The sequence below is a fragment of the Trematomus bernacchii genome, unplaced genomic scaffold (genome assembly GCF_902827165.1).
Source record: "Trematomus bernacchii unplaced genomic scaffold, fTreBer1.1, whole genome shotgun sequence".
Lineage (NCBI taxonomy): Eukaryota > Metazoa > Chordata > Actinopteri > Perciformes > Nototheniidae > Trematomus > Trematomus bernacchii.
In genome coordinates this window covers 1,575,508-1,603,039 of record NW_022987731.1, presented here as the reverse complement: position 1 = coordinate 1,603,039, position 27,532 = coordinate 1,575,508, and the positions used below count along the sequence as shown (strand labels likewise).

General features: G+C 41.3%; 2 protein-coding genes across 5 annotated transcripts; one reads left to right on the top strand and one right to left on the bottom strand.

The window, feature by feature from the left end:
• Positions 1–621: 621 nt before the first annotated feature.
• ldah (lipid droplet associated hydrolase) lies at positions 622–9,801 on the top strand. 3 transcript variants are annotated; one of them, XM_034145666.1, is made up of 7 exons: positions 622–907; positions 1,404–1,552; positions 3,627–3,761; positions 5,409–5,578; positions 7,585–7,825; positions 9,225–9,307; positions 9,459–9,801. In XM_034145666.1, exons 2-7 carry the CDS (start codon positions 1,414–1,416, stop codon positions 9,645–9,647), a joined length of 957 nt encoding a protein of 318 aa, XP_034001557.1. In that variant the 5' UTR covers positions 622–907; positions 1,404–1,413; the 3' UTR covers positions 9,648–9,801. The 3 variants fall into 3 exon arrangements, with proteins under 3 accessions (XP_034001557.1, XP_034001555.1, XP_034001556.1); XM_034145664.1 differs by having other exon boundaries at positions 633–907; positions 1,386–1,552; positions 9,459–9,776; XM_034145665.1 differs by having other exon boundaries at positions 633–935; positions 9,459–9,776.
• A 1,259-nt stretch (positions 9,802–11,060) lies between these two features.
• alkbh1 (alkB homolog 1, histone H2A dioxygenase) lies at positions 11,061–27,532 on the bottom strand. Of its 2 annotated transcripts, none has more exons than XM_034145652.1 (6): positions 27,387–27,532; positions 24,577–24,685; positions 22,329–22,491; positions 14,205–14,295; positions 13,431–13,624; positions 11,061–12,113 (listed from the first exon to the last, which is right to left on the bottom strand). In XM_034145652.1, exons 1-6 carry the CDS (start codon positions 27,513–27,515, stop codon positions 11,699–11,701), a joined length of 1,101 nt encoding a protein of 366 aa, XP_034001543.1. In that variant the 5' UTR covers positions 27,516–27,532; the 3' UTR covers positions 11,061–11,698. The 2 variants fall into 2 exon arrangements, with proteins under 2 accessions (XP_034001543.1, XP_034001544.1); XM_034145653.1 differs by having other exon boundaries at positions 11,061–11,970.

Sequence of the window (27,532 nt, the reverse complement as noted above, 5' to 3'; positions counted from 1 at the left end):
CAGCGTCCAATCAGTGACGGATACACAGTAAGGGGGCGTGTGGTGGTTCCTCGACTATCGCCTTCCAGAGATCGCTCCTACAAAGTACAAAAGACAATTACAATTCATATTTATAAAGAAAGAAACAGAAGGGAGGAAATCACGATCGCTAGACTCAGAATAAATCACACGGCTTTGAATGGTACGCTGTATATCATGGGGAAAAGTGACAGTGACAAGTGGGAACTGTGGAGTAAAAGAAGATGTAGAACACATCTTGTTACATTGTAACATCTATAAAGCTGAAAGAGAAAAACTAAAGGCTAAAGTTTTAGAGGCAGAGAGGGAATGGAGTGTGGTTGGTGTTTTGGGAACAAAAGGAGAGGGAGTAAGAGCTACCAGAAAGGCACTGTTTACATTCTTGAGTGAAACTGGGGTAGGAAAAATAATTTAACATTAGGTCAGGAAAGAACATAGATTTTTATTTTTGTTTTATTTATTTCATGTTTTTTGTTGATTTATTTAGATTCATTTTGATTAGATCATAGGTTAAAGAGTTGGTATGATATGATGATTCATACTCATGTACAGTAGGTGGCGGTATGCACCTTTTAAGTTGTTTGCAATCCGCCAAATACGAAGAGAAGAAGAAGAAGAAGAAGAGATCGCTCCTCGCTTCTCGAATAAGACACTTGGGATGCGGCTTAAGACCCAGGGAAAGACGCGAGTTAGGTAAACGTGGATGCAAAGACTTGAGATGCAGCTTTGGGATGCAGCTCATGATACAGCTATGGAGCATTCCTTTGTAAACATGGGCTGTTCTAACTCCGCCAACTGATTGGACGGCCGACTTGTCTGTCAAACTGGCTCACGAGGCCTCGCGCACTCGGCCCATTTTCTCATTCGCCACCGGAAGCTGCTGACAGCTGTGAGTACCAACAAAAGCCATTCACGTTGTACGTTCATTTTAATACTTTAATAATTAAAATGCTTTAGGAGTGCTGCCCTGCCCTCTCATTTATTTCCGATGTTTACTCCTGCTGGCTTCACAAATCTTCCCAACCAAAGCCTTAAATAAAAAATGCCATTGATTATTAAGTGTTCATCTTCTCAATGTGTTGTTCCTTCCATTTTAAACTTGTGTACGCTGAATATTTTTGAAATGTATAGTAGCATTTTAAAATGATCGAATTCTTGCTGTTGAGTTTTGCAAATAACAGTCAGCACATGCACTAAACAGTTTTAACCTTTGACCTATAGATACTATCACCTTTGAGCCTGGCTGTTAACCAGCTAGCATTATTAAGAGCAGTTGTACAACATTATAAAATGTTTTGTGATTTGTTTACAGTTGCACTTGTTCATGAATACATTGTTTATGAATATTTTTTTTTACAATTTGATAGATTTTTTTATTTCCTCAGGGCTGGTGCGATGGACAGAGTGGAGACAGAGCAGAGGGATGAACCACAGACAGACTTCATCTACTGTCACAGAGCCGTCACAGAGGTCCTGAAGTTTGGCTCCTGTCAGTTCAACTCTGGGCACAAAGTGCTCTTTCTCATCATTCCAGGTCAGTTTGACTAATATACTGTATTCATTAACTTAAATACAATATTAAGAAAGACAGGTCTGGAGGTAGAGTGGCTGGCTTCTGTTGTGTAAGTGCTTAATGTTCCCCAAGGCTAGACACGCTATTAAAGGTAGGGTAGGTTGAGAAACCGGCTCGAGATACACTTTTTGTTATATTCCATGGAATGCTCTTAACATCCCGATGGCAATGAATATCTTAAAGTGGACCTATCATGCTATATTTAAATGATATATTGTAGGGCCATACCTATATAAGGTATATTTATACATTTCTGTTTTCAAAATACCAAACAGATCATGCATTTTAGCCATGCCTCATTTCGCTCTATGTGCTGTTTGCTGTCTTCGGGGCTGATTTTGTGAGCTGCAGCTGACCACGCCCCCCTGCAGGAGAGGGGAGCCGTGCTCTGATCAAGTCAAGAGGGGGGAGAAAAAAAGATCTCCGTCCTCCGTGTTTTATTATATTATTATAGGCCTATAGAGTCGTTATTCATTTGTTTTAAAGCTCAATAAATAACAAAGAAGACCTTTGACCGGCACTTTTCTAATTTTGTCCGGAAGATTTAAACTTTAACGGACATCTTGACCGGCAGAAGAAACTGAAACTGAAACTCTGCCGCACGGTCCCCTCGTTCCTTGGAAGAGGCGGAGAGGTGGGTGTTTGTCATCTGCTGGTGGACTAACCGGAGAGAATTACAGTGCTTGCCTCGACGGGGAGGGATTGCATTGAATTAAAGCAGCAGGAGCAAACGCTTGCCTCGGGGAGGGAGAAAAAAAGCCACAGCGGAGAATAAACAGAAGGGTAACCATGGTAACTATGCGCGGGAAGTCTTCTTCGCTGCTTTTGTGGCAGACTACAGCGCCACTTACAGGCCTGGCATATGTACTACAGCGTCTCCAGCGCTTTCGAGCGGCAATGGCCGGCCGTGGCCCAACCCCACATTCCCCTGATAGGTGGAGAGTTGGCCCAATAGCCGTAGCGCCACTTCTGTGACGACATAGAAGTGTTCAAATCTGGATCAGTTTGTATCAGATCCGTTGCAGCCCCTTTTTTAGAGATTTGGGTATGGAGGAAAATAGAGAGGGTTGTGTTTTCTGACACTTGGTGAGTTCCCTGGAACACCGGGGACACATATTCATGTATAAAAGACGTACACAAGTGCATTTTGCATGATAGGTCCCCTTTAAGTGCTTTGACAAAAAATCCATACAAAAATGTCATCTGTGGAAGCCGTAATACTGTAAAAAGTACGACCAATCATTTTAGGGTTAAATAACTGGATAGCCTACCTGCCTGTCAGCCTTCCATCTGTGCACAAACTTATCTCGTGCCCTCATTGGTCACGTGCGCGTTCGTGTGTGTTGGAGGAGGGGCTCTGTAAGGAAGTGGCAGATTTTCTCCGGTTGTGTATTTTCAAATTCTAGCGATCTCGAGCCGGTTTCTCAAACTTACCTACCCTACCTTTAACTGCTATATAGATGCACTCCATTTGCCATGTGTATGGTTCATACTTTAACCAATAAACAAAAAAAGAGCACAAACACCAGCAGAATACATGTGTCAACTGGTCTGGGCAAATGAGACCGGGTGGGCAGTAGCTGACTTTGTAGGGACTTGGCTTGGGAACTGAATAGTCGCCAGTTCAAGTCCTGAAACAACAAGTACAGAGTGTGGACTGGACTAGTAGCTGGAGAGTTGCCAGTATGCCTCCTGGCTGGGTAATGCATTGGCATCTTTGAGCAAGGCCTCAACTGGTTCAAGACACGATGGCAGCCCCCTTGCTCTGACACCTCTACATTTATGAATTTGTATTGGTTCATTACATTTTAACTCTGGGATTAATAAGGTATGTCTATATACATGTTATTATGGTAACTTTATTTCATAACCACCTAAATTGCGTAAAGTAAAATGCATTTTACTGTAAATTTCTTTCTTGATGTAAAGTTTTTCGAAAGCTTAAGGTTTCATAGTTTGAGTTATTAAAAGTTTTCATGATGTTAAATTGCACTTTGCAATGAAGAAATATGATCTTCTGCTGTCTTGTATTCAGGTAACCCAGGTGTAGTGGGCTTCTACAAAACCTTCATGCGGACCCTCCACAGGAAGTTAGGATACCACCACCCAGTGTGGGCAGTGAGCCATGCCGGCCACTGTGTACCTCCAGACTCCATGGACATGGTAGAAGGTACAGATTACTCTTACATTCTTACGTTCTCGAATCTGATTGGTCAGTTTGGACAGTCAGTGGTCTGCTCTTTCTCTATAGCAGACGGTTGCTAAGGAGGAAGCTGTGATCAAGGGACTAAGTGCAGTCATATCAATCCTCAGAAAGAAGTCCGGTCAATTAACGTCAGTGGTGGCTAAAACAATTATTTGTTTTACTCTGTCAGAAAACAGTGGAATACTTTTTCAATATTCATTCTTATATTTCTAGAGCACACAACTTTGAATTAATGATGGCTGAACTGTCCTCAGTCAAGAAAAAAAGGGAGCAAGAGAAGGAAAGAGGTTAAAAGACAGAGAGCTAGAGCAGGGGTTCCCAACCCCCGGGCTGCGGACCGGTACCGGGCCGCGGAGGTGTTACTGCCGGGCCGCGAAATAGCTGTGAGTTTATCGTAATATTTGCAGAATTATAAATATATAAAAATATTTTATCATAATATTTTTCGTGATAATTTTTGCACCTATGCCACCAGTCATATTATTTCATCCAGTAGCCTAGTTAAACTTTCACCAGAAAACAGTTGAAAATGGCTTTTATGATGTTCTGAGGGATTCGGCGGCTCAGCCTAAGGTCTCAGCCTCTTGTGCGCACGAGAAAGTTACCGGTGCGCCAAGTAGGAAGAGGAGCGCACAGGAGACAACCGTTTGATTGCAGACTGTTATGTTTATGTGGGGAAATGGTGGTGCATACATTATTTGAGATATATTTCAAACTCAGACTTCATTTTAAGGACATGTCGGCCAGGGGTGTAGAGGGAGCTATTTGTTTAAGCACCGGATTGGCAAAACAGGAGAGTAAACCAGTCTGCCTTGATCTATGAATTAATGTCCGGGACTCTCACGATCTGCTGCCCGCAGCTGTTTTATAGAAGGAAACCCTCCTTCATGAAATGGCTGCAGCATCAGGAGGCAGCGGGACGTATACTCCGCCTCTGAGAAGAGCAGCACCAGCGCGCCGAGAGCTGTGCCTTTTTACGCACCGCCTTCACTGTACCTCACACACACACACACACACACACACACACACACACACACACACACACACACACACACACACACACACACACACACACACACACACACACACACACACACACACACACACACACACACACACACACACACACACACACACACACACACGACCGGACATCTCCTTCATAATGCGCCTTCTGGATTATCCGTAAATCATACAAACAAAACCAAAACGTTGATTTATCTGTTTTCCAGTTTTGGTTTAAAAACTGAATAACGTCGGTTTTTTGGTTTTTCCGTTGTTATTATGTTTTGGATGCATATTGTTCTAGTATTTCTTCAGGCTGTTACATACAATTAGTCTCTGTTGCTACCTGCTGGTGAGTAAATATTAAAATCAGTTAAAATTGACAACCGGTCCGCGTTTTTTTTTAATGTATCTGCCTGTCCTTGGCACAATAAAGGTTGGGAACCCCGGAGCTAGAGGACTGAGAAATCAGCAGAAGAAGACAGACAGGAAGTAAACACTTGAGGGAACAGCGGCAGAAGATAGACAGGAAGCAAAAAAAAACGTATAGAGCAACAGGAACGATTCTGAGATAAACAAAGACATGTTACGACTTTTTGTATACAGATGCCTCCTCAGCAGCTGAGTATGATGTGTTTGGTCTGGACGGGCAGATTGAACACAAGCTGGCCTTCCTCAGGAGACATGTTCCCCGAGACACCCGCCTGGTCCTGCTGGGACACTCCATTGGCTGCTACATTATCCTGGACATGATGAAAAGGAATCCTGAACTCAATGTTAGTTACAATAGGGATGCATTGGCATTGGCCCTGTTAGTCCTTTTTATTTTTTATTTAAATATGAACGAAAAAATCTGAAGGTAATTGGTAATTTTGAAGGTTTAGAACACTGACTGAGAACGATCTGCCCTAACTTTGAAGTAAATCACGGTGCGCCTCGTCTCTATGACTTATAAAATAACAAAATAACAAGGCCCTTTGTTTACAAATAATTTAATGTCAAATGTATTTCTCATTGAATAATTGAAGCTTGTTGTCTGCTACTCTACAAAAAACACAAGGGACTTTATTTTAGATTTTATGGGAAAAACAATGTTATTCACCCATTGCAGCCAACTAGTCAAAGCCATGGATCAGTTAAAGAAACTTCAAGCTGGGGTTTGGGTTTCCATGACAACAGGACTCTGTTGGCTTTGCTTATCGTTATAGTTAAAGGTAGGGTAGGTAAGTTTGAGAAACCGGCTCGAGATACACTTTTTGATATATTCCATGGAATGCTCTTAACATCCCGATAGCAATGAATATCTTAAGTGCTTTGACAAAAAATCCATCTGTGGAAGCCGTAATACTGTAAAAAGTACAACCAATCATCTGAGCCGGCCCGGCTAAAATAACTGGATGGCCTACCTGCCTGTCAGCCTTCCATCTGTGCACAAACTCATCTCGTGCCCTCATTGGTCATGTGCGCGTTCGTGTGTGTTGGAGGAGGGGCTCTATAATGCTGCGTTCACACCGGACGCGATGTGAATATTCGCTTCGCTCTAATCACTCCTATCGCATCGCTCTAAACGCTGGAGTTTCACCGTGGCTGCCAGCTGTGTTTACTCGCATCATTCAAACAAGACGCGCTGGCTCGGGAGCTACAACTACAACAAAATGAACATATTTTACCGTGATTAAATTGTAATACACGTTTCTAAATGATGCCGAAGTAACAACATACTGATACCAGTTAGTAAAAACCATGAATTAATGCTTTGACAAATCTGCAGACAAGACGGCAGGCGAAAAACCTTTTAAAATGCATGTTTTCTGAATGAAGATCGGGTCGACCAGGCTAAGCTAACGTTGTATATGCTCATTCCACACTCATAACAACGGCCTACAGACATACATAAACCAGCGACTGTATTCGCCATGACACAGACAGTCTGTGGTTTGTACTTGTTTAACTTTTGTCTAGTTTCTGAACAGATATGAGGAGCTGTGAGCTCTGTGTGCTAACTGCTAACAGCTAACGGCTGATGTTGTGTGGTTGAACGTCAGTGACGGCAGGCTGAGATCCTCACCGCTGATTGGCTTCCGCGAGAACGCGGCACGTGAATTTGACGCTCGAGTTGAAAAAATTGAACTCTCGCGTTTAACGCGGCACCGTTCAATCGCCTCAATCGCGTGAGTCGCGCCGCGTCCACCGCTTCATGCGCGCCGTCGGAGCGAATTCGCGTCTGTCCGCGTCTCTGCATTGACTTTACATGTAATCGCGCCGCCCCCAAACATCGCATCGCGTCCGGTGTGAACGCAGCATAAGGAAGTGGCAGATTTTCTCCGGTTGTGTATTTTCAAATTCTAGCGATCTCGAGCCGGTTTCTCAAACTTACCTACCCTACCTTTAAGACAAGCCAATTAAAGACAGAATTAAATCCAAGTTAGTGCCGGTTGCTAGACAGAGGAAAAAAGAGCTAGACTAACTAGACTTCATAAATGAAGTAAGAATAGAGTCAGAATGAGGTCTGCAAAAACATCTGTCCCTTTTTCTACACACAGACACACACGCTCAGTTTGACCTTGTTTTTGTACAACACACACACACACATCTGCTGCATAAAATGGGCTGACACTATGTACACCCTAGCTATTATATTATTTGTACTGATTCAATTGATTATATACAATATACAGGGATTTTCCATATGTTTATATCTCTGTCCTTCTTTAACCTCAAATTATTTGTCTATTTTTATGTCCTGTTGTGCTCTTTGTAAGCGCTTTGTTTTTTGATGCAGATTCTTAAGTCCATCATGCTGTTTCCCACCATCGAGCGCATGGCTCAGACTCCTCAGGGGAAGGTCATGACCCCTGTGCTGTGTGGACTGCGTTACGTGGCCTACCTGCCTCTCTTCCTGCTCTCTCTGCTTCCTGAAGCCCTCAAAGCAGGCCTGATCCGACTGGCGTTAGGCGGCATCTGCTCTCTGGACCACACTGTAGTACAACCGACTGTAGGTCTACTCAGTGGAGACTGTGCTGGTTTGTTACAATCGCTCTTTTACTTTCATGATGCTCATAATGTCCATTCTTTGTTGAACATGTTACCGCCTAAGTTTGATTTTTTCAACTTTCAAACACAAAAGCCATGTCAAACACACTTTGCGTAGGATTCACGTGAAAAGATGGCGTACGTAGGAACAAAGGAAGTGCTTACGCATTAAAACACTGCACACGCACGTCCTACGCCGGTTTCCCTTTATGAATCACAATCAACCACAAATGAGGTGCAACTTTTGTGGGCTCCACGTAACGCCCATATTTGCCTATAAATAGTCAAAGAAACTCCCCGTATTAATATTAATTTCCACTGACTGAATGAAGACGAAAGCGTGATATCTTAGTTGTGTTGGAGTCGGTCACGAGTAAATAATATTGTTTGGTGGACGCAGTATGAACATTACAAAGAGTGGCAGCATGTGGCCTCTAAAGGTTGGATCACATTTTAAACAGAATTATATAATATATAAAACCATGCACTCATATCTATACAACCTACAGAAATGCAAAACGGCGTCAATTAAAAAAGGTAATTATTTCTTTCTGTTTACCGCATCATTTATGAGAATACATTTCAGAACATGTAAGAGAATAGTTGGTTTTCAATAACATATCAGTTTTTATTTATTTCTCCAAGTTATGTTTTTGTGTGTACTTTACTTTACTTTTTCTGTTCACATCTTTCATCCTTCTGCGAAAGGTGTCGCAGTTTCTAATCGCTCACATTTTTGTGCGTACATTTTCCCGTCAAGTATGCTTTTTTACTTTAAGAAACATTGCTTCGAAATTAGCGTACGATTAAAAAAGATGGCGTACACCACGTTTATAAATGAGGCCACTGACCCAATCATTGTAAACAATTTTTCTAACGTCATGTTGCGTTCACATCGGACACAAAGAGAATATTCGCACGTGATTTGTCCATCATATTGCAGGAAATAAGCTCTGTGGCAAACACATATTTATGATTTTTTTTGTGTGCAGTAGGATAATCCGCACATATCAACACAACCAATTTTTGAAGCGTAAATGCAATCGCCAGAAGTAAAAAGCTATCGTTAGGCTACAGTATAAAGGAACTACAGCACGGTCACATGTCTGCGCATCACCAACGCTAAGCTAAAGGCAAAATCGTGTCAATCGGATGGCGTTGAGTAGTTTATTTAGTCACTTGTTAACATCCCCCGATTTTATGAGACAAAGCAGCTTTGGATATTCACCAGAGCGCACTGCTCCTAGTACTAGGACGGGGGAACGCACCATAGTACTCAGCTTGAACTATGTTTAGCTTTGATTCCACCCACACCGTTGTGTCATTTAATAATTCTGCAGAAATAAGGCAATGACTAGGCATATCATGTGTTTTATTCCCTTTTTGTAGCCAATGCAATGTACATGGGGGGTCAGGAAATGAAGAAAGTATTGGAAAGAGACGACTTAACCATCAAGAAAAACCTGGAAAAGGTAAGAAAAAGCCTACACATACAGTGTAATCACATTTAGAGTCTGCATACTTTCTACTTAGTGAATATTTCATAACATAAAAAACTAAAGTTGCTCGAATTATCTGTTAAGGTTGTTTTCAGATGTCACTGTTTATCTGTTCCCATTTTAGCTGATATTTTATTATGGAGCGACCGACCACTGGTGCCCTGTTCAGTATTATCATGACATCAAGCAGGACTTTCCACACGGAGACTTCAGACTGTGTGAGAACGGGTTCCGCCATGCCTTCGTCCTCGATGCAGGGCGAGAAGTTGCCCAAATGGTGTCTGAATGGATCAGTGTGGATTTTAGGACATGAGTTTCTTCTTCTATTTCGGTATACTCCTCCACATCCGTCTGACACTTTGGGACCAGGAACTTTTTATGAGCAGAGATAATGCAATGGATTTGACTATGCAAGCTTAGTGGCGAAGATACATTATATATTGAATTAAATACATATTATCAAATTATTGGCGGACTATGTTTCATCATTATTTGGTATTCATCTAAAATACCTTTTGATTTTTCATTCGTTTTCTTCTGTCAAACATAAGCAGATTGTAATTTAATCAGATTTAAAGGGAAGAAACATTTAAGCCCTTTCTCATTTCTAAAATGTTCTCCTCCTTGCCTCCTTGGTCCTCCGGTAGTGACTCGAAATCGATGTCAACGCGCCATCTTGAAGAACATCCGATTTCTCTGAACTATATCCAGTCTCTGATAGTGTTATGTTATTATGCGAGTGCTCTATTATGAAAAATATTTCCCCCTCACTCAAATCATACCGGTGCCTGCCCGCATCTGTAGCCTGTTATTGTCTCATTATAACACACTGTGAATGAATTAAAAGTAAATATATAAGTTGTCATGAACACAGTTCTGCCCATCAGACAGAGGGCTGCTGTGCCTCCTGTCATCATTAATGGACGTCTCTTTAAAATGACCGCTCAGATTTCTCATTTCTCTAAACGCCTGCTGCTTCCACTCCTCTCTCCTCCGCTCGCATCTCCTGTGGGCGGGGCTAAGACGCGAGGAGTTGAGGAGGGGAAAACCGCACACAGCATCACTTTTTTTTATAGGAAAATAAGCAAAAGCTTTCAAATTAAACAACTGATAGTTTATTCATTGTAGGAATTGCTGTTATCCTTCTTTGTAAAGAAACATTTTATAAAATGGTATACGTGGTAATGAATGAGGCGCCTGATATAAATATAAACTCCTTAACAAAAACTTTAGACCGGTAGAAAACGCCCCTGCACAACCTGAAGCTCCTGTGTGCCTTGAAGGAAGAAGCACCCTAGATCATGATGGAGCCTCCTCCACTGTGCCGCATAGAAAACATCTCCAGTGGGATCTCCTTGTCATGCCAGTAACGTTGGAAGCCATCAGGACCATCCAGCTTACATTTTTTCTCGTCAGTTAATAAAACTTTCTTTCACCTTTCAATGTCCCATGTTTACAAAGTCCAGACGGGCAAGTTTGTGGCTTGGGAGGAAACGTGGTTGTCAAAGAAGTTTTTTGTTCTTTGAACCCTTCTCTCGCAGAAGCTCTACTAACAACCTGGTTATGATCCACCAGTGCAAAATGCGAATTCTTTTAATTCTTCCCCTGTTCTTAAGATTTTGTTTAGGAATAAGCCCTGATGAATCACATTATCCCATAACCCCATGATGTTTTTCATCAATCTTAAGGAAAAGTGGTAAGAAATGGGGTATGAAGGCAAGGTTGATGACTTCTTATAGTGTGACAATTTTATTTAGGTTGGATGAGTGAAATAAAACAGACAAAATGTACATGAACAGGGAACAAGCTTTTTCGCACCTTATTAATACAGTAGACATGGTGCGTGGAAGGTCAAGAAAAGCAATGCCAAGGATGGAAGACATTCATTTCTAAATCATTTGATTTCCCTGGCGAATACTTTCTTACTACTGCTACTTGTAACATTTGCCAGGCATTCTTAAGTTAGCAGGAAGAGGCGAGGCAGGTGGCTGACGTATGATCAAAATGTGTATGAGCACCTCAGAATGTGGTCAATCTGATATGATCAAATTACCATCTGTCTTTTTATGCATTATCATGGATTTTGTTCATTGACCAGGTAGCTAGATATAATGCTATGATAAGATGTCCTTACAGTCAGACTTCCTGTTGGAAGATTCAGAGGATCATATTGGGTGTTCCAATTACAAGTGGACAGCTCAAGGTACAGGAGTAAATGCATTCAGTCACACTGAAGATGCATTGGAACCCTGGTGCGCATATGTCTACATTATTTATACGAGTAAACGTACCTGGCAATAAACTAGAATCTGATGCTACTGCCCGGCTGGTATCAGATGTCTCCATTTTACAGCAGGGTCTATGTCATGTCTCTGAAGTCTCAACAGAGTCACAGCGACGACTTCTCCTTTCTCCCGCTTGGCTTGCATCAGTCTTTTGTCGAGGAGAGGGTGTTTCTGGGAATCTCTGCCCCGGTCCCAGCACCTGTCTCACAGTCACATTCAGCCTGGAGCTCTGGATATACCTGGTGCACAACACCCAGTCCTCCTCTGACAGCACCCCCCCCAGAGTGCTGTCCTGCGAGGAGAAGGCCATGCAGCAGCCCTCCATCTCTAAAGCTGTTTGTCCCTGGGGGCCTGGAATGATACGTGGGACAGCATGGTAAAAGAGGCGGCTCTGTCCCGACATCACCATCACATCCCCACTGTGCATGTACATAGCAGTGGGGGGGTCCTCTCTGCGGACACCTCCCAGGAGGAAGATCGCTGATTGCCCGAAACTGTCAGAATAAAGACAAGTCAGTGGCAATTTTTTGTTTCCCATGAAAGTGGTGCAGGAATGAGTCCTAAAACCTGGGAATGACTCAGCATTTTAGCCCAGGTTCCCTTGGCTGGAAGTCAATGGTTCTTTGAATGTGTTTGTTTGGAATGCTGAAATAAGTTCTATGGTTAACATAAGCTGAAGAGGCTTTCCCGTTTTGTTTCTCTTTTTTTGCAAAGCTGAAAATATTTTGAAAGGAACATCTTGTTTCTCTAAGCCAGGGTAGTCAAACTCAAATACACAGTGGGCCAAAATAAGAAAATGGGTACTAGTCGAGGGCCGGACTGGTTCAATGTGTATTGCAAAACATATTGAAATGAACTTATTGCACATATTAAACCTGGAACTAACAAAGCTTCAATGATTGCCTATTGTTTTTCAACATTAAACATTAAATAATCAGTTGCATTCATTTCTTATGGCTCTATCTGCAGCTTTTCCGGAGTCATTTCTTATGATTACATTTTCCCACAGGCCAACAACAGCTTAAAAAAAACAATTTCCCCCAAAGAGAAAACCAAACATGCCCTGTTGTCGTGAGAAACAAAGTACAGAAGGAAACATGTAAACTCAGTGTGCTGCTCTGTGATGCTAGTTCAGATACTTGGCATCTCATCTCGGGTGCAAGTTCATCAATGTTTGGGCTCAGGCTCTGAGCTGAGGAGACCCTCAGGATGGAGTGAAGGTGTGCGTGCAATATACCGGCGGGCCAGATCTAATAGTAATAAAAAATTATCCTGCGGGCCGAAATTAAATCTACCAAGGGCCCTCCTTTTTTAAGACAAGTTCAAATAGCACTGAAAAGATACAAAAACATGTTTTTGTGTTGATCTTTAGTGTCATAAACAAACCATAGATTTTGTATAGTTTAACTATATATAAAACTTAATGAGCTTTTATAAAATGTGTTTTGCGGCTCCAGACAACATTTTATTTGTGGAAGAGGGGGCAAAGAGGCTATTTTGATAGTAAAGGTTTCTGACCCCTGGCCTAATGTTAGCTTTTTACTTCAAAAATCCTAAAACTTTTGTCAGAATGCTGTGATTAACTTGCTGAACAATAAATAAAAACAATAAATATATGTTTTTATGCTTATTTTCTGCAATATAACGAAATCCAATGTAAAGTCCCATTATTATTTTTTCCAGGAAGCCCTTGCGCTTTTTCCCTCCGTGTCGACCTACTACTATTTGCTGGTACAATAAAACAAACAACCAAACAAACTAAAGTTGCTATTCTTAAAGCCTCGATGAAGAGAATAATCCCTCCCTCTCACCTGAAGGACAGCAGCGGCCGGCTGTGATCCAGTTCTGATTCATCCACATGGATTCCTAGTGACGAGTCATGGCGGTAGTAGTTGAGGATTCCAGCCTGAGCACTGAACCCTGGAAACCCACAGGCCGCTGTTATTTGGACAGACAGCAGGTGGAGATCAGCAGGTAAAGGAGTGTGATGGTTGGCAGAGTAAGTCTGTGAATGGAACAGAGTACAAAATGTGGCCAAATCTTTTAAAATGGAGTATCATCAAACAATGTGTAAATGGACAAAAAGAAAGTTGGCTTAGGTAGTGCACAGTTTGTTTCAAACTACCTCAGATGGCCTTATATATGTTAGAGATGTTAAACACTGAGGTGTATTAAGAATACATTAAGTGGAAGTGGAATTTAACAGCACCACTTTACAGGGTATAGTTTATTTATTTATTGTATTTGTTCTTCTTTTTAAAATGCTTTACTTTTATTCTAAAGTCCAGAGGCGATTGCTTGAATGTAAGGAGATCTCTGACTGACTGTAACAGTGTGCTTCATGGTCCATATCTTAAGCCCTCAACCATCAGGGCAAATCTTAAAAATGTGACTTCATGAATTTTAACCCTTTTAAAAGAGACATTCCATTCACATATAGAAATATATATATATATATATATATATATTTTGAGATGTAGAAGAATGTTGTGACAGAAAGGTAATGTATGTTTCTGATAATAATTGTAATATTGATTCCTACATTTACCAACTGATACCAATTGCATCCTACCCGGTTTGCTCACCTTGGTATCCCAGTTGTAATGATATCCCAGAGTGACCCAGCGCAGCCTTTCAAGAAGAGTCTTGGGTTCTCTTTTTCCAGAGGGTGAGGAACTATGGAGGGGATAAACAAGGGAAACAGGACCGCTACAATGTAAGCATGTGCTGGAAGCTTAAAAGCTGATTTAGTATCGTACTCCTTTGACATTGTCAAGACTCATGATGTACAGTTTAAAAAAGGATCCACATTGCTAAAGTAGAACCAGAGATGTGGTCTTCTTTATTTTATGCATTGTTCTCCCTGCTGAAATCCATAACCTCCATCACACTGATGCATCTCACCTGCTGACTAGTCAGTTAGAGATTCAGGAGTGTTATAGAGTAGTGCAGAGATGAGGTAGTTTTCCCTCGAGCACACACATTATTGATTCTTACACATTTTTATAATATTAACAACACTTTTATGCTCTTTAAAGAGTAAAAGCAATTGGCATAAATTAAAAGCTAACATAAGGCTATAACCAAACTACAGCATGGTCACATGACTTCACATTAACACCGCTAAGCTAAAGGAGGCTAATGTTCGGCATTTTGACCTTTAACATTCACATTTAGAAATTGAAGTTTTTATCACATATAGAAGCTTCACACATTCACCAGTGGGGGATTGAATTATGATCTTTGTGTGGAAGAACTAAACGTGAAAATCTCTTCAGCTCGTGTTAACAACCTTATTTAGTTCTAACAACGACAAACATGTTCAAAATAAAATTGACTTCAAAATCAGGGAACCAAAAGTGCTAAAATGCTGACTCATTTCAGGGTTATAGGACTCACTACTACTACTACTACTAATAACAATAATACATTTTATTTAAGGGCGCCAAATGACACCCAAGGACACCGTACAATTTCTTAACTATTCTAAGAGGTAAAAGCAACAGAACATTTTAAAAACGCAAACAGGCGATCATTAAGGAGACAATCAAAGTGGACACAAACGATAGGGACAGGTAATTCAGGGTACACAGATGATAGTGTCACACTTTGGACTTTTGGACTGTCTGTATCTGTGGATGAAATATGTGCAGCAACGCGTATCTCAGACCATTTACCGGTTCTGTTTACAACCTCCATCCCTTCCGCAGGAGTCGAATCACGTGCCCCTGCGCGTCGTCTGCGCTCGATTAACCCCTTGACTGCCTCACAGTTCTCTGATGTTTTTAATGCGTCTCCGATCTGTAAATTAGAGGTGAACTGTGTTTTTAGTGCTGATGAGCTTATCTCCATGTTTGACTCGACATGTACCCTAATACTGGATTCTGTTGCTCCTTTTACGCTTAGACGCACCAAAGTTCTCTCAGAGCCGTGGCTCAATGATTGTACTCGTGCTCTCAGACGCGCTTGCAGGCGTGCAGAGAGAAAATGGAAAAAGGATAAACTCCATAAAATCAAATCAAATCAAAGTTTATTTATAAAGCACATTTAAAAGCGATTTTTGGTCGGGCCAAAGTGCTGTACATGTAATAACTACAATCACATAAAAACACATTTCTACAATCACAATAAAAGACAATAAATTACAACAGATATTTAAAAAAAAACACAGGGAAAAGTCAGGAGTCGTGCTCCGCTCTGACTAAAAGGCCAGGGAGAAGAAGTGTGTCTTAAGAGTAGATTTAAAAACCCCTAGGGTCTGGGCCGAGCTCACATGGAGGGGCAGAGTGTTCCAGAGCCTCGGGCCATGTCTCCTTAGAAATCCTTCGTGCTTGCCTTTCCGACTACCAGACGGCAGTCAAAGCAGCCAAAACAGAGCACATTTCTCTATTAATCTCCAAAAACAGCCATAAACCTCAGGTTCTTATTTAGGCCCGCTGGTCTCATCATACAACGGCAATGAAAAAAGCACCAGGGGAGGCAGCCATAACCTCTGCCGCACTGAAGGGGGCGCACGTGAGCCCACAGGTTCTTGTTGCTACTGTTATTCTACGCAGAGACGGTAGACGCAAACAACAAACTAGACTTTTGAAACTAGAAGAAGATAAGGAGGACTTTTACAAAAAAGTAATAGAGATTGTTGTCCAGAAGGATAGCATGGACTTCATCTTCAAGTCAAGGTAAGACCACATTTGTAATGAAAATGGGATCTTACTAAGAAAGAACAATCCAATATTTGATTTTTTACTGTTTAAAATGAATCGAAGCATCAGACTAAAAAAGCTTTTGAAAATAACCGAATATTTCGATTCAAAATATAATATTTGTAAATCTGACTCTGAAAGAGTCAGTGCCTCACCAGCCATGAACCTCACCGCACGTCACATATATACATATATATATATATATATATGGACACACCTTCTCATTCAATGGTTTTTGTTCATTTACATTTGTTTCTACTTTGTAGATTAGCGCTGGGAAGGCCCACTCCTCCCTACACGCAGATCACGCAGACTGTGTGGGGCCTCATCTTGTGGAGGGAGTCTCACCTCCTTATCTGATGCGCAATTAAGCGCACCACAGTTTCGCCGCAGCAAGGCTCCGGCGCTCCGACTTCATGTGCGTGTTTGATTTATTCTCCTACTTGAAAGACTACGGAGGGATAGGGTCTGCAAAATGTGTTTATTTTGGGGATTGACCGGATGCTCTGACTGTTCCACTTCCTGCCCGACGCTATGCAACGCCTCACGCCTCACGAAAATAGGCCAGCCGCGTATCTTTAGCGGAGCCCAGCGCCGAGACGTTTCTGGGACGCTTCTGACCCCTAGATTCCACCGGGTCCGTCTGCGCCCGTTACGGCTGCACCGCGGTTTTGGTCCGGCCTCCTCCGGCGTCATACCCTACCAGGCGCGTTTCAGAAGCATTTCAGAAGCGGAGCGTCTTGCCTGCCGGCTCGCAGTTTTTGTTGATTTGGGCATATTTCCTGGACAGGCTACTTTGTACAGACAAAGTTAATAATAACTGTAATATTCCAGTTATAAACGACATGAATCAAAGATGTGTTGCTGTATTTTAGTGGTAAAGAAATGCATTAATCATCATAATTATTCTATATATATAATTTACACAGTGCCTGTAAACCGGAGGAGAACGCTGGCATTTCTTCTCCTACTTGAAAGACTACGGAGGGATAGGGTCTGCAAAATTAGTTTGTGTGTGTGTATATATATATATGCTCTGAACGTTCCACTTCCTGCCTGCCCGACCTTACGTTACGGCTGCGCCGCGACAAAAATAGGATTCGATCCTAATTTTAGAGGAGCCCTGCGCCGAGCCGCTTCTGGGACGCTTCTGAGCCGTAACGCGCCGCGTGTGGTGGAATAGCACCCATTGACTAGAGTGGCCGCGATCGCCGTGAGCACCGCGGCGCAGCCGTAACGCGCCCGTAACGCGCCCGTAACGCACCACAGACGGACCCGGTGGAATATAGGGGTAACGCGGCGCAGACGGACCCGGTGGAATACAGGGGTGAGCCGCGTTCCGTCTGCGCCGCGGTTTTGTTCCGACCTCTGAACGGCGTCATACCCCACCGGGCGCGTTTTAGAAGCATCTTGCCTGCCAGCTCGCAGTTTTTGTTGATTTGGGCATATTTCCTGGACATTTGTACTTCTACAAGAAAGTAACTAGGCTACTTTGTACAGACAAAGTTAATAACAGTTTTAATAGACAGTTAAAAACAACATGAATCAAATATGTGTTGCTGTATTTTAGTGGTAAAAAAATGCATTCATCATCATAATTATTCTATATATATAATTTACTCACAGTGCCTGTAAACCGGAGGAGAACGCTGGCATTTCTTCTCCTACTTGAAAGACTACGGAGGGATGGGGGGTCTGCAAAATTATTATTATTTGGGAAATGTACCGGATGCTCTGGCCATTCCACTTCCTGCCCGGCGCTATGCAACGCCTCGCGTCTCCGTCAAAAATAGACCAGCCGCGTATTTTTAGCGGAGTCCAGCGCAGAGACGCTTCTGGGACGCTTCTGAAACGCGACGCAGACGGACCCGGCGTATATATACAATTTCAGAATCAAACAAGTATCAAAGCACTCTCATAATAACGTAACACTACCAGAGACTATATATAGATATCTATATATATATATCCTCCAGAGAGCCTCCTCGGTCCTCGATGTGCATCTAGAGAAATTAGATGTCCTTCAACATGGCGCGCTGAAATCGATTTCCGGGTCACTACCAGAGGACCGAGGAGTTGAGGAGGCGGAAATTTGACAATTGAGAAAGGGCCCAAGGCTCTGAACTTGGCTGGAGAAGGGAACAGAGAAACCATAAATGATGAGGTTGGAGGCAGGGGAGGGTTGGAGAGGTTGGATTTGGTGCCAACGAGCAGGGCAATATATATTTTATTGAGATCTTTATCTGAGACTAGATATCATCTTGGATTTTGGAAATTGCTGTCTTTTCCTGGTTTTAAATACTGCACTGCAGTAAAGTTATGTAATATTTTGAAAGTAGCTGATCTAGTATTTGCATATATCAACTTGGTCATTATATAGACATCGTCGATGATAATTTATAAAATTATATAAAATTGTATAAATATCTGTTGAAAGCATCAACCATATCGTAAGAAAATCGATATTGAGGTATTTTGTCAAATATCTGGACATTTCATTTTTATATCTGCCCAGACCTGGATCAGACATGTATAAATAGCTACCTTCTTAATAGTTCATGTGAGCTTTTGTGCATGAAGAATGTGTGACAATTGTTTTGGCACTAAACAGTCAAATGGTGTTAGTCCTTTTTTTAAAAGATATTCTCAGGGGTTTTGAGTAGATACAATTTAAAAACGGTATTGGTATTGGTATTAACCTCTTAAGCCCTGAGCCTGTTTTTCAGGTCTCAGGCTCGAAAATGACATTCCCAGAACAAATGACCATATCTTCCCTTCTAAAAGGGTTAAATTAATAATCTTTTTTCTCAAAGTAATGATAAACCTGTGAGTTGGATGTAGAAAAGTCAGAATCAATATAGATCTTTTTTATTTTAAAGAAAATTCAGATTTTACATAGTAAAAAAACTGTAAATTACAGTGTCCGTCCAAAAGTTCTTTTTTACTTATAGTGAAAACTACCTTTGGATGATGGTAAGGTAGACTAAAAGCTTTAGGAATCCAAAGTACAACATATAATAAGTACCCTGTATCAAGATTGATGCAAAACAAGTGACATTTGACCTTTTTAGAGAGGTTTAGCAAAAGAAACTCCACCTCTGAGGTGATTTGGGTAGAAATGGGGGTTTTACCGTTTCTCTGGAACCCATTGGTCGATTTTGGTGATTGACATCTCTTTCTGACCGTTAGAGCCAATAGAATCGAAGGGGGATTTCCCCACACACACACATGGTGAAAAAAAAAGGTGGGGGTTTTGCGCATGCAGGATTGCATCAGAGTGAACCTATCTCTCGCTCTGACATCTGGAAACGGAAAAGCAGGTTTATTGCTTATGGATTATCAGAAATCATTTCAAAGAGGACACAGACACATTAGATTAACCTATGGATTAACTTCAGCAGCGTTTTTATCGTTTTAATGCCATTGAAGACCACTTTTGACCAGACAACGACACAGGTAAGCCATGTTAGCGTTTTTAGCTACCTAGCGCCACATGTTTTGATGTCTGTTCTTGTTTATAAAGTCGCGAGTTCTTATCATAGAGTGATAATGTATGTACCCATCGATTCTGTGTCTTCTCACGATCAGATCGATGTGTTGGATGTGCAGAAAGGATAAATAATAAGGTTTTATGAGTGAGTTTCGGTGCAGTAAATCTGTTAGCATTTTTCGCTCGTTGCTAATTCAGAGGCTCAGCATTAGCATTGTGTTTTTTTTTTTTTAAATAAATAAGAATGATCAGTTAGATGACTTTCTTCCCGTTACATGGATATAAAACATTCATAGTTTATTAAATGTTAAGATGCCCTCAGACACTGTTTCCTGCAAGATGTTGCGGGAGTGCCCCGGTACCGGGGTCTCTCGGGCTTAACAGGTTAAGAAGTGAATCCGTTTCTTCACAGAACATTTAACAGTAAGAAGATGGCCAAATAAACTTGTCATTCCTCTTTAATGGTGAACAAGATGGCAGCAGCGTTGTTTATTTACTGACATCAGTTTGGATATTTTAACGTTTGTTACTCTTTTAACCCGGCATTTTAATGCTGAGCTAGCGAGCTAGCTACCGAACGCAGACTATATCCACCCTCGGCAAACTCACCAACATGACTCTCACTATCGATGGCACCACTGTTTCCCCCTCCAACCAGTCACGCAACCTTGAAATAATCTTTGACCCCACCCTCTCCCTCGAGCCTCAAATCGACCAAGTAATCAAAACCTAATTTGACCACCTTCACAATATTGCATAGATCCGACCCTCTTTCACCCGCCCGTCAGTTTAACGCCTTAATTTCCTCCCGCCTTGACTACTGTAACTCCCTTCTATACGGCATCAGCTCACCCTCCCTCAATAGACTACAACTGGTTCAAAATGCAGCCGCCCGACTCCTCACGCACACCAAATCATGGCACCACATCACCCCAGTCCTCAAAGAACTTCACTGACTTTCCCTCTCCCATCGCATCAACTACAAAATACTTGTCCTCACCTACAAAGCCCTCCACCATCTGCCCCCCTACCTCACTGACCTCCTCACCCCCTACCAACCTAAACAGCTTATTTAATCTCAGCAATATTACAAAAAATCTGACACTTCCTCAATCGTTGGCTGGATTACTCCCTTTTATCAGGCTGTCCCAACACATTCATCGAAAAACCTTCATCTGGTACAAAATCCTGCAGCCCGTCTACGAACAAAAACAAGTAAAATGGACCATGTCACTCCAAATTTAGCAGCTCTACACTGGCTCCTAGTAAAGTACGGAATTTATTTTTGTTTCAATCAGAGGCAGACTGTCCATACTTTTGAGAGTGTGCCCAATACCTTCCTTTTTAACAAAGCCTTGTATGGTATTTATTTTACTGTATTTTATTGTATTAATTTTATTATATTTTTAAATCTCTATCTTGTCTTTTCATTTTCCTATAATTGTATTGTTTACAATGTTGTTGTTTGTTTTTAATCTTTAAAGCCCACTGAGATAAACGTGTTTTGTGATATTGGGCTATATGAATAATTTGATTTGAATTAACTATGTAATGGTAAATACAAAATAAAATAAAAACAGACATTAGTTAGGGATGTAGTTGTTTAGCAGATTCTACCTGACATTTTAATAGACCTAACCAGAGCTTAAAGGTCACCTATCATGCTATTTTTAGGCAATAGCATAAGTCTCAGATATATAAAAAAATATAAAAAACATGTCTATGAAGTGTTTTGGTCGAAAAACCAAACAGATCACCCATTCTAGCCATGCTTCATATCCCTCTATTTCTCTTCCTGTTCCAAAAGTGCTGATTCTGGGTATAAGCAGGTCTCTCTTGAGAATGAGACCCTGTGTCTCAATGAGATTTTCACCTGTATAAATAAAGGCTAAATAAAAAAATAAAACTTTTTTTTGTTTTAAACTGAAAAAATTAAAAATAAGAGGGGGCGGAGCCTTAGCGGCTCATGCGGGACCTGGCAGATACTGTCTAAAATGCTGCGGTGATGAAACGCAAGGATTATTAGATCAAGGATTATTAGATCAAGGATTATTAGATCAAGGATTATTTCTGAAACAGTATGGAGCTCAAAGGCTTTCTCTCTTGCCGGTAATACCACAAGGTGAGTTCCTTTTTATTTCCTGCTTCTTCACACACATGCTCTGTGCAGTACAGGTTAGCTCTGAGTGTTAGCAATGCTAATGCAAACACCGACCATATTACGTCCAAAACAGTCGGGCATTGTTTCTGATAGCAACGTTTCTGATAGTGCTGTGGGTCCGCCGCCGATTTGACGTCATATCGGCGGCAAATCTGGATCAGCTCCGTTGTTCCCCCGTTTTTAGAGATTTGGGTACGGGTTTTCTGACGCTGCCTGAGTTCCCTGACACACCGGGGACACATATTTATGTATAAAAGACATAAAAAAGTGCATTTTGCATGATAGGTCCCCTTTAAACAACCGCAGTCAACTGGCCCAGGTTAGCGGCACACTGATGCAGTCAGAGATGTCTCACCTCAGGCCATGGACACTTTGGCCCCAGATGTCCTGGGTGTCAGACAGAGACATGTGCATGTCCAAGTTGCAGACGTTGGGCTTCTGAGGGTAGGTCTTTAGACACTGTCTGATCCAGAAGGGCTGGGAGCCCCGCAGGAACGGGTTTGAGATAAAGATGAACCCTGAACACAGCAGTAGAGCACTGGGTTATACAAACTGAAAAAAAATGAACCCAGTATTATTTATTTGGTTTTACTGGAGCACTGTGGTGGGAGACACACTGATGTACAGAACAATACAGTACTAACAGACGATTCTCTAACATATAATAAGGTATTAATTTAAACGAAAAACCTGAATAAAGAAGTGGAGAAACCAGGAGCGTTGTTTTTTTTTTCACTATAAAAGGATCGAAATGTGCAGAAACTATTTTCTAAGCAGAAATGTAGATTTATAACAAAAGCTTTAAGTTGAAAAGTGCTGAAAATATGCATTTCAACCATTTCTTTTGTTTCAACATTAAACAAAAGAAATTTGCCACACAAATGGTTGGCAAATGCAAAGGCAATTGTTATACCTAAAATGATGCCCTTCATGTTACCTATAGATAGATTTTATCATAAGTATTCAGACCACTAGTGTTATTTCTACTAGAGAAGGATATTGCATAAGCACCTTTCAATTGTATAAGATACAAGCCAACTCAAATCGAATTCTGCTCACTATTATTTTTAAAAGCTTGTTTTCTGAGTGGAGATTGGTTTGTTTAAGGCAAAGCTAAGCTAATATTTTAGGTGCTTCATTAACACTTGAAATAACGTCATGTGACATTGTGAAATGTGAAATACCAAAAATAGTCTATGCTTTATAAAAAATAAATTGATATACATATTTACTTTGACTCTCTGTATAAATCTGAAGGATTTTAGATCTTCCGGTAGCCTTAGCTGGCAGCTAATGTTGGTCAAGTTGAAAATGTGCACGAATATGCACATTTCATTTATTTGACCGTGTTTTTTGTTTGCATTGCCTTTATATGCAATTGAGTATGTGCATTTAATGTATAGCACTTTTTTCCCAGTATATGTACGTATATTACCACATTAACATACGCAAACATTTAGTGTGGATTATACACAGAGTTTTAGAAATTTGGCCCCTGATCTCAACCTAACCAAAACCCTATTGGAGGTCCTTAGCAACACAATAAGTATGGGGGTATATTTTGGGATGTTGCGGATCACCCTTCTTGCAGACTTGAAGAATATATGGCAAGGAGCTCTTGTGATGAGTTAAAATGTGTTTACTCAAGCCAGAAACGCGCTTGACACTTTCTTGTGTGAGCCAATCAGCGTTGAGATTCTTCTCATGTTGCCACTCACGTGCTGAAGTTGTTGTCAGCAATAACAAAATATCAGCTGTTGGACCCAGAGCCTTATAGTACCTCATATTTGTACAGAAACTGGACAAAGTTTGTTGTTGTCCAATGTATGTGTACAAATCATAAAGGCTCTATGGCATGACAAATAAAGATGCTGCTTTATTTATGTATAATAATATGAAACTATTTTGAGAGATAACAGAGCAGCTACAATGGTAGCTTAGCCTAAACTAATCAATCCAATCTCCATTCAGAAAGTTGCTTTGCTTTTGCTTTGAAGACACACTTGTCAAAGCATTTATACAGGGTTTTCATCATTGTTGATACGTATATTGCAATTAAATCATACCACATTAGTAAACAAGACCGGTTCAGCCGACTTGTGAATTGATAGAGACAATGAATACAGCTCTCACTGAGCTGTGTGAGACTGTGAGGATGATGTTAAAAAAATAAAACTGTGTTTGGTCTCTCAATGTATCTCTAACTTCCACACTATGTACAAAGTAACAAAAGAGGTGATTTTGGACAAGGCTAATGAAACATTGTTGTTATCTACATGGAGAAAAGCCTTGGCAGCGAGTTTAGTTGAGGTCACAAGTTCTTGAGGATTGCAAGGCAAATAATTGCTTAGCATCTGTTACTAACATACCATAAGAAAAATTCTCTTTGACGCAGCAACACGCAACAGCATGTGCTCTCTACATGTGAAACAACTGATAAAGACTCTTGGCCCTTAGAAAAAGGCGCTAAGTGAATACAGGCCCTAAATGTTGCATTTGTTAATGATTAATGGGTGGTTCTTTCTTTCAAATAAAATAGTGAAATTAATGTTGGCTCAGGGGTATGTCTAAGCTTGGTGTTTGACCTGTCCTATCTGCGTTACCTGGGTAGCCCTGCAGGCCAAAGGCCCTCCAGGATTTGACCGGCTGTAATCCAGCCCTGGCAGCCTCGCTGTCACTCACTGCAGAAAGGTCCAGTACTGCTGGAACTATCTATGAGAGAGACACACACACACACACACACACACACACACACACACACACACACACACACACACACACACACACACACACACACACACACACACACACACACACACACACACACACCACACACACACACACACACACCACACACACACACACACACACACACACACACACACACACACACACACACACACACACACACACACCACACACACACACACCACACACACACACACACACACACACACACACACACACACACACACACACACACACACACACACACACACACACACACACACACACACCACACACACACACACACACACACACACACACACACACACACACACACACACACACACACACACACACACACACACACACACACACACACTTTAGTCTCAGTCCATCTCAAGCCAAAGTGTTGTTGTGCTCTATATTTCAAAGTCTTCTATTGGCGCATTTCCACTACACGGTCGGCCTCGGCCACACTCGGTACGGCTTGGCCGCGTTGGGCCTTAACAGGGCCGACTCACTTCATGCTGCGCTTCCATTACAGTTTAGGAACTGGGGTAGTTACTATAGTAACGCAGTGTAGGCGGAGCCGTGACGTCATCTTCAATGAGAAGTCCAGAAACACAACACAGCCGTTAGCTGTTAGCACTCAGAGCTCACAGCTCCTCATATATGTTCAGAAACTCGACAAAAGTTAAACAAGTACACACCACAGACTGCCTGTGTCATGGTGAATACAGTCGCTGCTTTATTTATGTCTGTATAGGCCGTTGTTGTGAGTGTGGACGGTCGGAGCATATACTGCGTTAGCTTAGCCAATCTCCATCTAGAAAAACACGCATTTTAAAAGGTTTTTCGCCTGCCGTCTGTCTGCAGACTTGACAAAGCATTAATTCATGGTTTTTACTAACCGGTATCAGTATGTTGTTACTTCGGCATCATTTTGAAACGTGTATTACAATTAAATCACGGTCAAATATGTCCATCTTGTTGTAGTTCTAGCCCTCTTGCCAGCGCTCCTCTCTCTAGTTTAGCATACTCAGCCCGACTCAGCCCTGTTTGTTGGCCCCGATAGAACCACAATTTTCTAGGGCCAGAAAAGAGGTGAAAAAGTGGCCCCGCGCCGTGCCGCGCCGGAACTAGGCCTAGTGGAAGCACAACCAAAAAAGGGGACGGCACGACACGGCACGCTTAAAGCGAGCTCCGCGCTGCAGTGGAACTGCGCCATAAGTGAGACTCAACCAGAGAGATACGAGCCCCCACATCTGAAGCGAGCCAAAAAACTGTATTGCCACACATTCATTATTTCCAAAACCCAAAATATAGCAGAGTCTGTGTCAGGGAAGTACATTGAATTATCTTTTGCTCTTATTAAAGCTTTACAGTGGTGTTGCGACTGCTATTGCGTAGGTAAAACACACAGACAGTTTATCTTACTTCGGTGACACTATCTTAACTCTGTAGTTGTTTTTTCTAAACGCATTGCATTTTCATTTGAATCAGCTGACAAATGTGCAATCAACCATGAACACATTTATTCTGAAAAATCTGAAATGGTTTTGAATTGTAAGCATATCCTGGCTTATACCTCTGTATTTTATTTTAAGTAAAGTAGATGTTTATTAAAGATTGGATTAATATTGAAAACCCACTTTTTAAAGGGAATAATAATAATCAGCTCAAAATTCCACTATATCGCTCATTTTACACAAACTTTTTGCAAGTTGCGATCAATATTTGTATATATAAATGAAATAAACATAAAGTATATACACATTGATAGGAAAGGGGTCCTTTAAAAAAAGGTGTGTTAACACTGGCTAAAGAAGCTAGGCAGGGATCACTGAAGAAACACTGGTAGTTCCAAAGAGTGAAGTTATAGTAAAGCATACAACTTATTCAGCAATGGCTCATAAGTTTAATTTTGCTGATAGTATTATGAATCCGTATTTAACGGATGTACAAAGCAGTGTGTCTGCAACCAGCTTCTCTTTTGTTGAGTCAACAGGGTATTTTTATGTTGGAGCTTTACTACTTTTACTAAGTAAAGGGTGTGAGAAGGTCTAGGGGGCTCTCAAACGAGAATATAATCTAAAGGGAATTACTCACAATTATGAATATTTGTTATGGTTCAGGATTTTACTGTATTCATTGGTTTTTACATTACATAATATGGTTAAGGACGGTGGCTGTTTCCTTATAAATAGTGCATAGGCAATTCTTGGTTTGGAAATGGTCATGCCCATAAATTGATATTTTTTACCAGGAGCCAAATGATCTAGTTTTCTCCTCTCTAAATCAAACAGACCTAGAGGAGTAAAGCTCGGTAAATACTGGGTAAAGCAGATTCACTTTTAAAATCACTGTTTTCCCGGTGTTCATCTTTTAAAAACAAACAGTGACAAAAAAACACCAAGATCCAATCGTGTTGGACTAAATTGACTTTATCCTGGATTCAAGGTCAATTTATGACAGCTTCTGACAGTCAACCATAACATTGACGCATGCGCAAGAAGGCACCATTACCAGACCAGATGAAACGCACAGTACCTTGCGCATAATAAAGATTCCTCTTTGAAAGTTGGGATAATATAAGCACACAGCTGGACAACATATATAACACGTGTAGACGGTTTTAAACACATGAGTGCGGCCATGTTACATATCATCCTTCCTCAGTCCTCACCTTGTCACTGGGTAAGCCTTTGGAAAAGTCAGTGACATCGCTGAAGTCGGGCGGGGGGCTTTTTCTTTTGTAAAACTTGAATACTTTTTTAAATGCGTCTTCTCCACGCACCACAGAGGAGGCTGCCATCTTGGCTGTGACGTAGA

Coding starts and splice junctions, on each gene's coding strand:
- ldah (XM_034145666.1), top strand. CDS start 1,414: ATGGACAGAGTGGAGACAGAGCAGAGGGATGAACCACAGACAGACTTC. Junction 5,579..7,584: donor AAAGGAATCCTGAACTCAAT/GTTAGTTACAAT, acceptor TTTTTGATGCAG/ATTCTTAAGTCCATCATGCT. Junction 7,826..9,224: donor ACTCAGTGGAGACTGTGCTG/GTTTGTTACAAT, acceptor CCCTTTTTGTAG/CCAATGCAATGTACATGGGG.
- alkbh1 (XM_034145652.1), bottom strand. CDS start 27,515: ATGGCAGCCTCCTCTGTGGTGCGTGGAGAAGACGCATTTAAAAAAGTA. Junction 22,492..24,576: donor TGGCCTGCAGGGCTACCCAG/GTAACGCAGATA, acceptor TGCTGTGTTCAG/GGTTCATCTTTATCTCAAAC. Junction 13,625..14,204: donor ATTACAACTGGGATACCAAG/GTGAGCAAACCG, acceptor TTCCATTCACAG/ACTTACTCTGCCAACCATCA.